Source organism: Apostichopus japonicus, chromosome 5 (assembly GCF_037975245.1).
Source record: "Apostichopus japonicus isolate 1M-3 chromosome 5, ASM3797524v1, whole genome shotgun sequence".
Taxonomy (NCBI): Eukaryota; Metazoa; Echinodermata; class Holothuroidea; order Aspidochirotida; family Stichopodidae; genus Apostichopus; species Apostichopus japonicus.
In genome coordinates, this window is record NC_092565.1 from 6,882,549 (window position 1) to 6,898,900 (window position 16,352).

Sequence of the window (16,352 nt, forward strand, 5' to 3'; positions counted from 1 at the left end):
TTCTTCTTATTACTGTAATGGTAACCGATAGCTAAACATCACAAATGCTGAGAGGGGCTGTAGCACTTACAAGGATTAAATCTCTTCAAAAAAACATAAACTCCGAGATCCAGTGTAGTGCGTTAGTATCATAGAAATTAAATCAAACAACTCCCATTGACTTGGTGTAAGCTCCGTGTGGGGTTGTAAATGTCCAAAGCCCCCAGTCACAAACCCCCACAGTATGGTACTCATACTTCATGAACGCCTAGGGGGTACATATACATACGAAATTCGGGCAAGGCCTTGGTTTGGGTCACATGCCAGAAATGCTAATTTTGTTTTTGACTTCGAAAAAAAATCTCTTATTCATACAGACATGGTTGATTAGTGTTAATTATATACCATTTTGACTGCAACTGGAAATGTCTTTTCGAACTGTATGGATTTTTATTCGATAATTACGAAAAGTGGTGGTATATTACCGGTCCCTCCATTCATGGTCCAACAAATTAACCCCAAACCTCGATGCTATAGCCTACTGCCCACCCCACCCCCTCCCACCTCCCGGCACGGAGTAACCTCACATGCACTTTAAATGCATGAAATCCTGACTTGTTTAAATAATCATTATTATCTTTCTCAAATTAAAGTCAATATGAAACGTTGATGATTTCTTCAGACATACAATACCAAATAATGTAATCCACCTTTATATTTTAATTGTACCGAGTGTTTGAATGACCTTACATTGCAATAAATGCGGTTAGATAAACGTTGGGTACTGTATCACAAAAGGGTAATATGCTTCCGTCAGAAATGTAGACCATTATCCATGGAAAAGGGCCTAAAATGTCTTACTCAAATGCCTTTCTATATATCTCAGAATCTATACAATCTTGGTATAGAAATTCGCAAGTGTTATGATAGTCCAATCCATCATGCAGGGATCATATAGAGGGTTGGGCATATCAGTTGTTTAACTTCTATCTGTATGCGACAGCGGTTTCGGAATGTGTGTAATTTAGTGTGTAAGTCAGCGGAACAATGAGCTGTGACACGGAACCTTCACCTTTGTTCATGTACATGCCCATTCAAAGCTTTAGCATCTGACAACTTCACAAATCGATGGCGCTACTCGGATATTTGTAGACATATTATATACTACAATATTATACTGTACTGCAAGCGTTAAGACATGAGTGCTTGACGTTCATAATCTCATAGGGACTTAAAAGTTTCGGAAACCGTCGTTCAGCCGCATGGGCGGTAAAATATAATTTTGTTGTATGGATTGCAGTATGGGTACAACAACACGAGTATGAGTATATAAAAGTAGAATTCCCCTTGATGAGGTGCACCAATGCGAGTACAACTTCGTGGCTCTAAATACTAGTACCGGATACTTAATCCTTGCATTAGCAAGGATGTCCACTAGATTTCCTATAAAATAATTTATAAAGAACAGAGTAAGATTGCAAATCTACGGGGCCGAATATAGGAGTACATCCAAATACTTTAGCATCATGAGTACCATTGCGGACTCACTATAAAAAGTCTGTGTACCGGTTCTTTCCACGCCAAACAACGTAAACCGTAAAACCTGGACTATCTGTTACTGCCGTGTCCGGATAACTCAGGTTTTACTGTTTTATCTCAAAATAAACCAATGTACCTGCACCGACAACACAAACCTCATGACACTCATCGACATTATGAAGTACCGGGATACCCCCCCCCCTTCTCCCCTCTCCCCCTCTGCGTACACTCCTTCCCCAATCAACAACATCCGCCACAAAGAGGGGCGCCAAGATGATCAAGGTGAAAATAAGGGTCGTCAAGCAAAATAATTTGAATACAAGAAAAGTGGACTGTGTTGTGCTATAAACTTATAAAACCTGGACTGTCATGTAAACCAGTGGTTTCTAACGGCCAATATCCGTATATCAATGTGTCTTCAGTCATCCCTTGAAATGAAATAACATATACATGCCATAACATTGTTGCTGTCTTTTTAACATGCACGAATCCTTGCCTTTGGTGGTGGCAACACTCTCCCTATACAGTACATATATATATGGTTCTGTATGGTGATAAAACATACCATACTGTCACGTACTGTAGGCCTCCGAGTTTCTCTGAATCGGAGTAACACGCGGTGTGAGTTACTATACAGGTGCGTATCCAGGGGGGGGGCGTTGGGGGCGCGCGCCCCCCGGGTAAGAAAAAGAGGAGAGAAAAAAAGAGAAGAAAAAAGAAAAAAGAGGGGGAAAAAAGAGGAGAAGGAGGAGAGGAAGGAAGGGAAAAGAAAAAGAAGAAAGAGAGAAAAGGGAGAAAAGGAGGGAGATAAGAAAAACGCCAAGACACCAGGAAGAGAAAGAGGAACAGTGACATTATTACAGCGCTGATCCCTATTATATACACAGGGTAGCTAGTGACGGATCAAGGATTTCGGAAGGGGCGTGTGCCTCACCCTACCCCTTACACCGACAACTCAATTTTTGACGTTTCCATTTTCCCTCTCTCACTTGTGATCAATATACTATATATGGTCTACCATAACGCGTGTGTGTGTATATATGCCTTAAACAATTGTAGAATTGTGTTATGAAACCAACTGTGGCTGGTCTCGAACTCGACCGTGTCGTCGGGGAACATTACGCATTTCGGGAAGGGGGCGACCGCCCCCCCCCCCCTTCAGCATATTTTTTTTATGATATTGCTAGTAATTTCAAAATTGAAAGTGCTCAGATGCAACTTACAAGGCATAGGAAGTGTCATTTCCAGCGATCTGGGAGGCATTTCCGGCAAAATTTGCTTTTACGCTTCGCGCCAACAAATGGTCCTGGGTAGTGCCATTTCCAGCGACCTGGGAGGGATTTTCGGCCAAACTTTTCTTGTACGCATCGCGCCAACTTATGGTGACGCAACACTTAGATACTTTGCCTACAGGCATCACCTCTCCCTTGGCAAATTCCTCGCTACGCGCCCGGTGTTCGAATTTGTAAAGCAAACAGCAGATATCACATCATATCAGTGAGCATGAAAATGTCGTTCCAGGATGAACAGCCTCAAAACTGTCCGACTTGCCCGAAAAAAATAACCAAAAATTTTCGCGCGCTACGCGCGCGTTCAACGTGTTGATGTCAATATCATATAAGCAAGCAGCGGTTGTTAGCCTACATTACATGCCACCGTGTACCGTACGGTCCGTCGGGATGATAATGTAAACAACGAAATGTCTTATGCAGATGGAGAAAAAGCATGGAGGTCCAATTATGTCAAAACTATATTTTACATTAGTCATGGAGAATTAGGGACTGCACCCCTCGCCTCTTACGCCTATGTGTGTAGTGTCCGGTTTCGGAGTTTTATAATAGCCGTTATAAGAGGTTTTAATATTTGTACACCAATAAATTAACTGAGTCTGAATTTTCGAAAATTTCTGACCATCATTCTTCATCACACTTCCCTCTACTCGTGCAATTTCAGAGCTCCCAACTGACCCGCAATTCGCGGGTTGGACCCGCATTCTAACACCCAAACCCGCTGACCCGCGAAAGCTTCCGAAAAACCCACATTGTAATTGTCAAGTATACATAAAAAAAAAATTGCATTAAATTTTGACTTAGCAACCATCATTGCTTAAGCATTTAGCATAATAGAGTATAAAACCTCCTTTACAGCATCATTTGAACCTCAAGTTAGCCTCTATTTCTTTTCATTGGGGCGAGCAGCGAACATTTTCATGCCACGGGAAAGAATGAATTATCACCTACTATTCAATTTATTGATGTTACACACCAAAAAAATGCATAGTTCTCAGAAAATTTTTGGTGTCAAAAGCCTTTCTAAGTGCCACCATTTTACATGTAGGCATCACCAGGATTCCAAAAAAATTCAAAAGGGGAGGAGGACACCCCCTCCCCTTATACCCCTCCCCCAGGACGGCGATTCGTGGCATGGACCAGCTTTTGCCTTCTCAAGAGTTGGGAGCTATGCAATTTTGACCGGTCTGTTAGGGGTTGATGGAGGTTTTTCTATATTGGTTGTCCATAGATGAAATTTTGTGCGACATTATGGGTATTTTTTGAAGTGAGAATGTGAATTTTCAAATTCTGAACAAACAATGGGCTTGAAACCTTGAAAAGTGGGGCTGACGGATATTGTGGGCCGCGACGTAGAATCACCTACAGAAGCAATGATCCACAGGTCATGCGATGAGGTCAAACATGATTTGTGACTGGTGACAATATTCAAAAAGGTTATGGATGGAAAAAAAAAACTATTGAGAAATACTTGGTTCTCAGGCAAAAGTGTACATCTGGTTGGTCATTTCAAGGCCGAGAAGTACCATTTCCGGTGATCTGGGTGGTATCAAAACCAGAAATTTTCTTGTACGCTGCGCGCCAACCGATGGTGGCGCTCCGCTTAGATAGTAATTCGCGCCCCCCGGGTTAGAAAATCCTGGATACGCGCCTGCTATAGGCCTATATCCTAGATTTGGGTATCCAACTCTTTGCATTAAAACTATGTAACGTATCGCTGGTTATGCTTACTTATTACGCAACAATATACAGAAGCGTGTGTACACCTGGGTTGGATAACGCTTCGTGCACCGTGAGCTCAAAGCGCGGAGTAGAACAAATGCAAGCATTGTGACAGCGCCTTGGCGCTGGCAAGGCTAAAAATTAGACCAAATTTAAACGGAAGCGCTTTTTTTGTTCGCAATGCTTTATTCTTTAACATTTTTCCCGACACACTGTGTATATAAGCGATACCTGCAGCGCTAGCACATTAGACAAACCAACGTTACAGGGTGCATATGTAACTTTGTGATATCGAATATTTTATGGGCAGATTATGATTATTAGCTAAAAGAGGACCGGAAAACATGTTTTTAAGATCTTTTCTACAACGGAAGAGCAAGAAAGATAGCGAGGGTTCACACTCCACGAGTAAAGGAGATAAAAATGCAGGGAAAAAGAACGACCCCAAACTAGAAGTCGTGAAAATGACTAAGATGAAAAGTCTGTCGGACAACCAAGAGGATAGCGAAGTGTCTGGGTTAAAGAATCACGAAGGTTGGTATTTATTCTTAATTTCTCGGTTCAGCAATTATTATCAAAAATAAAACATAGCCTATGGTTTGCTTGAATTGAATATTTTTGTGATGGTATGATAGTAATATGACGATAACATGGCAGTAGTTTTGCGATGCTAAGAACACTCTATCTGGGCTATTTCTGTGGAATGTTTTTCGGTACTTCTGGTTTACTGATAGTTTGATCAGAGTCCGAAAAGAATGAAACTTGCATAAAGTCCGTGAATTAGTATATGCACTAGCCTAGTCCTGAACAAGGATGAAATTCCCTTACATTGCGCATGCGTTAACGTTTACTTTATAGGCCTAGGTTAATTCCAGTAAATCCGTAGACGAAAATAATTCATGAAAGTTTCTCAGAACACAAAATTTAGGTTTAACTTTTTATAACTATTATAGCCTACGTAGCACTGTTAGAAACGTTGTCTTTTTAAACTCAAAGATATCATCATTTCCTTTGACCTTTGAAAGGACGTATAAGTAATTGCATAGAGCATCGCGAAGCTACCGTATAAAATCCTACCGAATAAATTAACGCAATCGCCAAGTTAATTGAGTAAAACAAATGTGGCATCTTAGAATAGCCCATTAATCCTGCAAGTCACCCACTGTGAGGGGGTGGGCGCCGATATCGGTACCAATTAGGGCCGGGTGAGGGGTGGGGGGAGGGGGTGAATCTGGGGCAGAAATATATCTTCCCGGTTGCTATAGCATATGTAAAATTGCATATGTTACCGTCCGTAAGTGAATCGGATGAAGTGAATTAAGGCTATTTAGGCAGATCGGTAATGTATGCATAAAACTCAACTATATATGGTGCTTTGAAATCTAATCCAACAATTCAATACTATATATTCCATCATATTTTCTGTAGCTCGTGAAACCTCGAATGCTAGTTACGACCAAACGTCACACAATGAAAAGAAAGGTAGATCAAGCATCGAATCACACCCAGAAGAAGAAACAGCTCATCTTATACCCATACCATCATCATCGTCATCAACATCATCATCAACATCATCATCATCAACATCATCATCACCATCTTCATCACCACAGCAACAAACACCGCAGTTTCAGACATCTTTGTCGATATCACGTGACGAGTCTGAGTCCTCACAGGAACTCTTAAAAGTTCTTGTGGGACAGCAAGGTGATGGAACCTTCGGAGAGACTGTGGTAAGGCATACACTTTTAACGTGAATTGTGTACGTATATTCCTTTCGATGCATCGTTTTGTGGGAATCAACTCAATTGAATATGCATCTAGACAATATGTTGATCTTATATTAATACGGTTATACAGCATAAAATTATCATGTAGCTGCATAACTGTTAGAGAGGATTGACTTCTCCTTGACCGTTTGAGTATTTAATATAAAAAAAATTAGAAACTCACTGAGTTGCGAAAATTTTCATTCAAGTGTCTTTATTTATGGGTAACCAATTTCCTCCAGATTTATCAAATCCGTCGCTTTATTTCTAACAAAGTCTTTAATATTCCTCAAGCTTTTCAGTCGCACACTTTCAGATCACAGAAAGATTAGAGGCAATGGCAACAATACTAGGGATGATCTATACCTCAGGAATCACTAACGTTAGTTTTATGAAACCGAAGAAGGAGAAACATTGTGATTTTAAAATCACATAAATATATTTTTTTTACAGGATCAGTATCCATCACAGTCATTACACGTTGAGGGAATTCCCCAAGAATCCATCACTGAATCCACGTTAGACGACGGAGAAGTGTCGGGCAGTGATTCTCAAGTCGAAGAATTGATCAAGGAGGTACTGAAGACCGTCTCCAGAGAATTACAAACTGAACAACTCACCGCTGATTTGGAAAAGCAGAAGTTGTCAACAACAACAGCGGTCACCACAATTCAATGCGAAGGATCCAAATTCGTTGGTAAATCGGAAGATACCAACGGTCAGTCTGAGATATTTCATGCTCTGACTAATGGTATAATTGTGAATAATCCCAAAAGAGAACATGAAGAAAACCGAGTGAGCCTATTTGGCGAAGTTGCATCATTTGAAACCAATCGTCGTCAGTGTGGTATAGCTGATCGTGACGTGGTATCTGGAGGAAACTTTACACTTAAAACTGGTCAATACGAAGAGAGTAAGAGCATCACGGATACCGAAGTGACGAAAAAGGAACCCGATGTGGTAGGTGGTGGTTCCGACATTAGTCTTTCCGAGCCTAACGTAGTAATTAATCAAGAACGTTTGATTGAAGACGACTGGAATCCAACCTCGGCGAGGGATGTTACGGGACAGGTCACTTCATCTTCTTCTTTATTAAAAGGTACTCTTCTGTTTCCTGTCGAAAACGATAAAATTATTCACAGAAGACAACTGTTGGAAACATCTAGCAGAAAAACGAATACAGCCACTTCTCTATTGGCGACCGTTAAAGATTCTCCAACTTTATCTGAAAATCTTGCTGCGGAGGTATTTCTCCAAACTATTACGTCAAATATTTGTGCAAAGAGGGATAAAAAGGATGTCATGCCAGATGCAGACATGATTAAAACTTCAGCAACTGTAGGTAGTTTGAAGGACGACATCGTCGATAACGAAATCAAGGCCAATTCAGAAGAGAATGAAAGCATGTACTACACAATAGAAAATTTAGAAAGTTCGCTTGATACATCTAACGATGCAAAAGATTCCTGTTCCTCAAATGACAGATCTAATAAAGTGGAAGAAGACGTTATGGTAAAGAGTAGGCTAAATGTCTTGGCTTGTAAATTTGAAATGGGCAAACCTTATAAATGTGGAACAATCAGTAATGGTCCGTCTGCTAAAACCGAGGAAGACAATTTTAAGGATATTCTCTCGATACCTTACGCCAATAGTACCCCTGAGAAATACACCTGGAGTGCCTATAAAGATCGTGTACCAAGGCAAACCTATTCTGAGGAATACTTTAGCCCAAAGTCAGGTTTTATTAACGGAGTATCTTTCTGTGAGATGGATTGCATGACGAACAACTGCAGTGACTGGAGTCAAATGCACGAAGTGGAAGATTTTAATGTCTACCATAAAGGGAAAGAAAATTCTGACATTTACGATGTTAACCTGCCTCATAATACGTGTGAGGACTTCGTCATCACACCTTGTCAAGATTCAGACACAGACGATGGGGAAGATGATGGATCATTTGAAGAGACGGCCGCTAAAGACCATATTGAGAAAAGGGTTCCAATTCTCGGCGGCAATGAAGATGATTCCGTCGGGTCTAGTCTAGAAGAAATATATAATGCTGACAATGATGATGCTAACACTAAAACAGAGCAAGTAGGAGATCGATTTCAACAGCAGCAGCAGCCGGCTGAGAGTACATCCTCCGCTGAAGAAGTGGCAACTTTTACGCAGTCGAAAGAGGAGAAAATGATAGATTTAAAGAACTTTGAGGAATTTAGAAAAAACAACATGTTGAGAGCAATTACGAACATTCTTGTTAAGGTGGAAGGACGCCTGGGAAATACAGTAGGCACTCTGAAAGTAAGATGTCTTCTTTTATATATTTTATAGTTTGCAAAAGAGTAATTCATATCGTGTTTCTCTGACACCTGTCATCTTTCCCGTTCGGGATCTTAATCTGTACCCAATCTGAACAACTGAACTTTGGCAGAAATGGGGTGCATGTCCTTTCAAATTATCTCCTCCTGTACTCGGGTTAAACTACATAATTCTTGATTGACATACTGTAATGGCACACGGCTTATATACGTAATAACAATGTCAGATTGAAACGCAACTTTTAACCTCTCCTCATACACGTCAGTTACTATATATTAAATTACTATTATTACCATCATCATTATATGGTTTTCTTTATTTCAGAAAAGTCTCGAGGAATTTATAAAGAAAACGGCTATTTTGGCTGATGAAGGACAAAGAACAGCCCCCACAGAATGGGAAGGTATTATTACCCCCCCCCCACTCCCAACCCCTCAGTTTGGTTGGAGCAACAGAGGAAAGATAATAAACATATACAACGCCTGTCATCTTTTGCATACTTCATGTGAACGAGTTTCTTTTTCTTAAAAATATTTTCTCTAAAAAGTAATAACCTTTGATCTGAGCAGCCCTTTTAATATAAGTTGGTCTGAAATCCCAAAAGAGTGTACATGTGCGTGTGCGTGTTTGTGTTTGTGTGGACATGTACGTATATCTTTCATTGGTTGGGGGGGGGGGGGGGGGCTTGGTAGGCTGGATAGAAAGACTGATGGCTATTTTGCCCGCTTATTTCAAAAAGGAATTTGTTAATAAAATATGGGATCCAGTCCTTCCGATCATATTATTTTATTGTCTTTCTATCGCCCTAAGCCTTGCCCTGTGATGAATTTTAGTTAATGTGATAGAGTGCTTGAAATGTTGGCCTGTCCTGCCAGAAAATTTGAATCTAACACTGACTTACGTCGAGACGTGACGTCAGTACGGCACATTGGTCAGAATCGATCAGATCTCACTCTAAGCTTTGCCTTGAGACAATAGACAGGAACGTGTACAGCCTTTGCGTACGGATGTGATTCAAACAATCTCTAAAATAAGAAATATTGGAACAATGCATATTAAAACCTAGTTAGGAAAATGCTGGAACGTTTTAACTCTCCAAAAGATTGCTAACTTGCAACTTCGCCGAAAAATTTTCATCTAAATCGCTATTTACTTTCAGAAATGTTAACATTCCTCCCTACAGTGTAGCTTGCTAATGTCCATGCAGCTCCCGTAACGACGTGCCGCGATGACGTCACAGCCACTTATCGTTCTCCACTGTTCAAAATATATTAGATTAAGTTGGCGCGAGGTTGAAAAATTCACCTCTCCTGAATTGTAGGATGAAAAATCCTCGAACTAGGACTGTGGCGATGAAGAAATTATAGAGTTTGTTTCTTCATATACCCAATAGACTGCCACTGAGGAATTCTTTTAATATTGGTTTTAATTATACGTACCCAAATTTGCTGCCCTCCCCCCCCCCCCCAATATAAAAGTGTTTGCGCTTGTACGCATGTTTAATATATATGAGGCACGTGTGCCTACTATATAGTATAATAATTTCATTATTCCAACTGCATAAAATGAAAACCCGGGTTATAGTGTATAAAGAAGTGATGAATATCGGGGTCAGTCGGTAGATTTAAGTAACAAATTATGTTCCATGGAATCTATAAGGTAATTTGTGTACTTGATATTTATCGCAAGGCCTTCTTTGGGTTTTGATCACCATGTTCACAATCATCTAGATGTTATACGTTTTATAGGTCGTTTTTTACAGTGATAATTGTTTATCATTATAACTTTATTATACCATTTAGCTACTGAAGATGAAGGAGAATTGGGTCTCTTGGATACACGTCTGCGTTCAAGTATCGATCAACAAGCATCTCTCGCTCTGTCTCTGAAAAATACGGAAGAGCGAACCAGATTGATGGAGACGCAACTGGAGCAGTGGGAAGTAGGTGAAGAAGACAGGAAACGACAGATAATCTCACTAAGAGAAGAGGTAGAAGGTGCCACAGCGAGACAACGATCTTTGACGGTGATGCTTAACGACGAGCGACGCATGAAGGAGGCCTTACAGCTCCGTGTCTCGACGATGACACAGGAAAAGCAACAGTTGCTTTTCAACAACGTCATGCTTTGGGAACAGACGAGTCAGCTCGAACTTAAACAGGAACATTTCCAGAGTGTGAGCGAACAGGAGAGAATGGACCTCGAGGAGCATACGAAGGCCCTTGAGTCTGAACTGTTAGCTCTTCGTTCCTTGAAAGCTGGAGAACCGGTCAAGAAAATCAGCTCCGAGTCCACCTGCAGCATCTCGTCTGACCACACCCCGACGGGATCATGTACTCCAAAACAAGATGGCGATGTTGAAACTGTCGATGGTCATGAAGCGAGAGAATCATCCTCTCGTTATATGGTACCTTATGACCATCCGCCTCAGGCTCCTGACGACTTCCCAGAAGGAGAGTTTTATGGACCGGTTCCATACCCACACTACCGTGGAAGTCATAGACCTAATCATAATAACTCCGGATATCCGTTTCCCCAACCGAGATTTCCCCCTCCGTTTGCTCGGGGGTCATACCCTCGTCGAAGAGGAGAACATCATAGGGTACATTACAATGGTATGCAACCTTTGCCTTGGTATCCGAACGATCGAGATTCCTTTCATAGGGAGCGGGAACGGGGTCAACGCCCTGTTCGTGGTCGGATTTTCCGAGGACGCGGCAGAGGTAGGGGATATGGAAGAGGAAGGAGGGGGAGATTTCACAGAGAAGGTCAAAGTTAGGTCAAACTAAGAGTTTGCGCATGAATGCATGGGAAATGTTAAAGGTCATTATATTATAATCCCTTATTTTGGCTCTGCTAAAATTGCTAAAACAGATAATTAAATGCATGTGTCACCTAAGAAAATTGTATTTTACGAAGGGAGGGGGTGGGGCGGGAGAGGGGGTGTGGGTAAGGGTTAAAAACTTGTTGTAGTTTAACTATGGGTGACCATTGTTTGACTCTTTATTACATTTGAGGACGATGCTGATGTTTTGAAGATACGGATAGCATGAGAAAATATGGTAAAGTCAGAATGACTGAACATTAATGCGAATATATAGTTGGCTACGTAATGTGTTATACGTAACCAGTAGTACATGATATCAAATAATGCATATGTATTCGGGATTATTTTAACTTTGGAACAAAGTGGAAGGGGAAAAGTTGTGAAATAAATCACATATATATTTGATTAGGAGCGAATAAAAATCTGAGAAAAAACTCAGTCCAAGGGAAAAAAGAAGTATAAAGACTTTCGAAAACAAATACTTCAAGAAATGAAAAAAAAGAGGAAAATATATAAAGTGCATGGATTTAACGTAGGATAATTTTTAAAGGATTTCTCGTAAAGTACATTTTTCTTTCATTTTAATAGGAGATTTAATCTAAATGATCAATTAACATGCGGATTAAAATGATGTCTTTGTGTCACTCTGTTGAAGTTTCTAAAGTTAGATATAACTAAATGAGAAGAAATGAGAAAGATGATACCCTTTCATCCTTAAATGATGAAGCAAATTGTAAAATATCGCAGTCGCTTTCAAGCGATACTTGATAATTCAAGACAAATGACAAATAAAAAATCTAAAGTGAGTCTTACAGAAGTATGCAATGAATTTTATACTAAATATTCTTTCATCTCTAAGAAAGAATAGAAGAAGTTTTGAAAATTTATACAAAATGCAAAGACCAGATCCTCGAAAGGATATTAAATGACTGGAAATATTATAGACTGTTTAAAGTTGCAAACACCGAATTAGCAGGTCTCGTTGGCATCAATTAAAAATATATTGCCAGACGTAAAGTATACAGTCTATAAAAGTAAACAATTCTTCTAATTTGATATAAATTTGGAACGAGAAATTTTCACATCTGGTACTTTAAATAAGTCAGCGTTTGTTTTAAGCCCGAGAGCACATGATTGTTTTCTTTCCTTTTCAAATTTATTTATTTCATTGAATGATTACTATACATCAAATAATATTACAACTTAAAAACATCCGTAAATGAGGAAAATAATAATTTATTTTGAAGAAAGTCACTACGTTAAAAAAAAAGGTGAATGGTGAAATTTTTTAAGCTGAAGAAATAAGGTGCTGTAAAGGAATTAAATTGATAGTGACTAGATTGTAATAGAAAAAGAAAAGAGCAAAAAGAGGTAAATCCGAATTGATAAAACGATGAAAATAGTTATATGAAAATATCAAGAGATAAGGAGAATATTGAGCTTGCAATGTCTTAAAGCATTTCATTGCAATGTGTTGAGGTGACTAGTTAAAGTCGCAGTTCGCTCTTATTATTACTGAAAGGTGGATGCGTTTACAAATCTATCGTACCACTCTTGTCAAGTGCACCGAAAGTCAATGTATACAAAGATAAAATAATAAAAGTGAAAAGTGAAAAAAAAAACGGTGAAAATAAAAAAATATCAAATGAGGCCATATATGAGATGTAGCAAACAGCATCAGATGACTCATGGAGTCATAAATATGCATGATTAGTTACCAAGAGACAAACAAGATTTATATAGTTAAACATATAACAGATAGAATACGTATAGCGGATATCAGCAGTCCTTTATAAAGAGTTTTTAAATATGCAACGATTTTAGTTGTTCGTTTTCGTTTGCTTTTTGTTTTTGTATTATTGTTTTGTTCAAACGTTGTTCTTTGCTTGAGTTACAAGAGGAAATAAAGGAATATATGAAAAGGAAAATCGTTTGCTTCATGTCTTTGTATAGACGGCAAGTTTATAAAGACCGGCTAATTGTTCCTTAAACAATCTGTTTGTAAATAAACAGTTACATATATTTGTTAGAGACAAGTTGGACATATCAAACAGGAGTATCTGCGGCTATCATCGGAAAATGCAAATTCAGATGTGAAGAAATGATTGACACGTATCAATATATTTGATTAGAATATAGGCTATTCCAAAATCATCGTGAAGGATATATCTATCTAACAGCATTATGTACATTAATATGGACTTATACATGGTCAACAGACTGTCTTCTTATAACGATGTTTTTGTTCGGTTGCTACAGTAGAATGTTTCTGCCGCTTCCTACAATCTAAAACAGGACTGATTCAATCCTCATTGGATCTTTTGCATTTATGAGTCCTAAGACAATCCAATTGTCACTTTTTTTTGCATGTACCCCATAATCTGCGAAAAGTTTAAGTTCACGAAAAGTTTTAAGTTCACATCGGCAATGAGAGGCAGTGTGGCCAATAAAACAGAGACTTTATCTCATGTATCTATGTAACTAAAGTGAAAGTACGCCCTCGATTTTGAAATCAAGCTTTCATTGACATTTGTTGTTGACGGAATCTTAGCGACAACTGATCTTATCGAGCCTGTTGTTATTGGCGGTGATTGCCAATTATTTGCTGTAAAATGCTGCACTAAGTGATCAGTTTCTCGCCATGAATTGGATTATAGTGAACTGAGATTGTTCCATTTTTTTGGAAGGATAGGTAAGATCTCAAACATTCCGTGCCTTCTAATAAGATTAAATATCAGGTGAATTTTAGAAGCAAGTTTAGGCTAGCCTAACATAGACTAAAGCAACGTTTTTATGTACTGTATTGTAGCACAAGGATAGTATCCTATCCTACGGATAGAAGAACATAACGTATGCCAAGGTATGCAGCAGGATTCTGAGGCCTATAAAGTATAATAATGCTACTATTTTGTGGTGCTTGTGTGGAATAACCTTATACTAAGTTATTGTTATGTGTAGGCTATGTAAGAAGCTAAGTCTCAAGTCTGCAAATTTCAGGCTGAAATTTGAGCATAAATCCCAGGGAGACCGGGCCTAGGACTAACTTTAGAACTAGGCTAGAGTTCAACCTAAGTTAGAAAAGTTCCCCTTTGTTTTGACTTGGCTCTAGTACCTGGAGGGAAAATAAAGCAGTAGTTGAAAGAATTAGTGTAATCTGCTATACTGTAGCACATGCTAAATTTAAAACCATGTAAATGCCACAAATTTTGAAGCTTCATTGTTTAGCAAAATTAAGTTCTTAGACTAATTTTTTACCCCAAAATCTGCAGTATTGATCTTGACTAATGTGAAGTTTGGACTTCTAGTTCTATGATAGCCTGCCTAAATTTGAATATACAGCCTAGAGCTAGGCCCATACCCCTTCACTTTCAACAGTAGGACAAGTCCTAGGCCTAGAAAGGAACCAACCCTAGGCGGCTTGACAGTTCTACAATAACTTTAAAATATGAATCAGGACGAGGAGATCAAAGTTCATTTCCTTCCCACAACTGTCACTGGACTAACTTAACAATGGCTCAGATTATGTACATATCAAAGACCTCTGTCCACCTTGGTTGATAAGGAACATGCATCTGAAAGGAGGTAGCCTTCATCCATGTTTCTACTTGAAACGGAATCCAAATGACTTAATGTATTGTTGCTTTTTAGAACAAAGTATGGGCCTTTTTTGTTTTGTTTTTGAGCCATACTAGTTTTGAACACCAAATTAATTTACTCCCTAACCCCGTCCCTCCCCCTCCCCTTCTATCCCCTCTTTATTCTCATTGCATCATGTGAATAATTTTGTTGCATTTCTGCTTAAATATCTGTCAAGTTACAGAATGAGTCAGCTAAGGATAACTTTTTAAGTTTGTTTTCAAACCTGCTCTTGATACAAATATTGCATACATGTAACCTTGCTTTATTAGAAATAAGTGCCCTTTTTTTGTAGTCCATAAAGTCACAAAGCTAACTTTTTCCACTGTCCCCACCCCTCCTCAGCATCTCTCTCCATGACGTCCTATGAATCAATTTGACTTATAATCTGTTGAGTTACAGTACTGTTGTCAGTTAATACAGTAATATTACATATTGGTATCCATATAATGCTCAATGCAAGCCGTATTATTTCGGTAGACCTGTACTTAACAGTATTTATTTGGCCTTCTGTCCATATGGCTAATTGCGAGAGAGTAAATATTTGAACCTTGGAAAAATAAAGCCAAGTAAATAAAGGGAAAAAACAGTCTTACCCCTTTCTCTATTGGACTGTTTAATTTATTGAAGTAATATCAAGTCCCTTGTCAAGAGTTAGGGTAAGTACTGCTTATTCAGAAAAAAAAAATATTTAAATGATATTAGAAAAATTTATAGATCTATAAATAATACCTGGTACTTGGAACTATTTCTCAATTATCCACTGAACAATACAGTCAGGACTCCTTTCATTTAGGTTTTTTTCTTCTTTTTTTTCTGTAGTCCGACAAACTGTTTGTAAATATTAACCTTGAAGATGTTTAATATTTTACAAAAGGGAAAAGTCAAAAGACTAATATTTGACAGTTAGTGATAATTCACTGATGAAAGTGAGGATGACGACCACAATGGCTCAGACAAATTAGTTCAGTTTCAATTGAAGTTTGAGAGATGCATCACACATGGAACCCTAGAGGCTTTATATGAACAGTATATATACTGTACAATAGGCCTGTTTTTGTTTCTGTGGAGACAGTTTTAAGTACCGAGTGACAATTAGTGTGACATTACTACATAACATGTATGTGAGAAGGTAAATGACTTTTCTTTATCTTTGAATTTGTAAAAGCTCATTCTAGTAAAAGTAATGGCTCTCTGTGTTACAAATTAATTCAAAATAGACTGCAAGAATGTAAGCCGTCTGACATAATCGCAATAAGAAAGTGTTCATTG

At 38.7% G+C, this 16,352-nt stretch overlaps 2 protein-coding genes across 10 annotated transcripts in view; both read left to right on the forward strand.

Annotated features, from left to right (window-relative positions):
* The first annotated feature begins 4,707 nt into the window (after positions 1-4,707).
* LOC139967454 (uncharacterized) lies at positions 4,708-11,532 on the forward strand. Its single transcript, XM_071971286.1, has 5 exons — positions 4,708-5,063; positions 5,958-6,262; positions 6,752-8,599; positions 8,942-9,020; positions 10,420-11,532. The coding sequence occupies exons 1-5, from the start codon at positions 4,874-4,876 to the stop codon at positions 11,394-11,396; spliced, it is 3,399 nt and encodes a 1,132-aa protein (XP_071827387.1). The 5' UTR covers positions 4,708-4,873; the 3' UTR covers positions 11,397-11,532.
* Positions 11,533-13,989: 2,457 nt separating this feature from the next.
* LOC139967455 (regulator of G-protein signaling 12-like) overlaps positions 13,990-16,352 on the forward strand; it is an 87,742-nt gene continuing 85,379 nt past the window's right edge. For 8 of the 9 annotated variants that reach the window (XM_071971287.1, XM_071971290.1, XM_071971292.1 and 5 more), the window contains exon 1: positions 16,184-16,212. In XM_071971287.1, the coding sequence (XP_071827388.1) occupies positions 16,199-16,212 (14 nt within the window). In that variant the 5' untranslated portion in view covers positions 16,184-16,198. Of the gene's footprint in view, positions 14,137-16,183; positions 16,213-16,352 lie in introns of those variants that run through there. The other variant, XM_071971291.1, reaches the window with a different exon arrangement.

What these genes read in the sequence shown, in the direction of transcription:
- LOC139967454 (XM_071971286.1), top strand. Translation starts at nt 4,874, where the DNA reads ATGTTTTTAAGATCTTTTCTACAACGGAAGAGCAAGAAAGATAGCGAG. An exon ending in ATACAGTAGGCACTCTGAAA is followed by an intron (nt 8,600 to 8,941) that starts GTAAGATGTCTT and finishes TCTTTATTTCAG; the next exon opens with AAAAGTCTCGAGGAATTTAT. An exon ending in AGCCCCCACAGAATGGGAAG is followed by an intron (nt 9,021 to 10,419) that starts GTATTATTACCC and finishes TATACCATTTAG; the next exon opens with CTACTGAAGATGAAGGAGAA.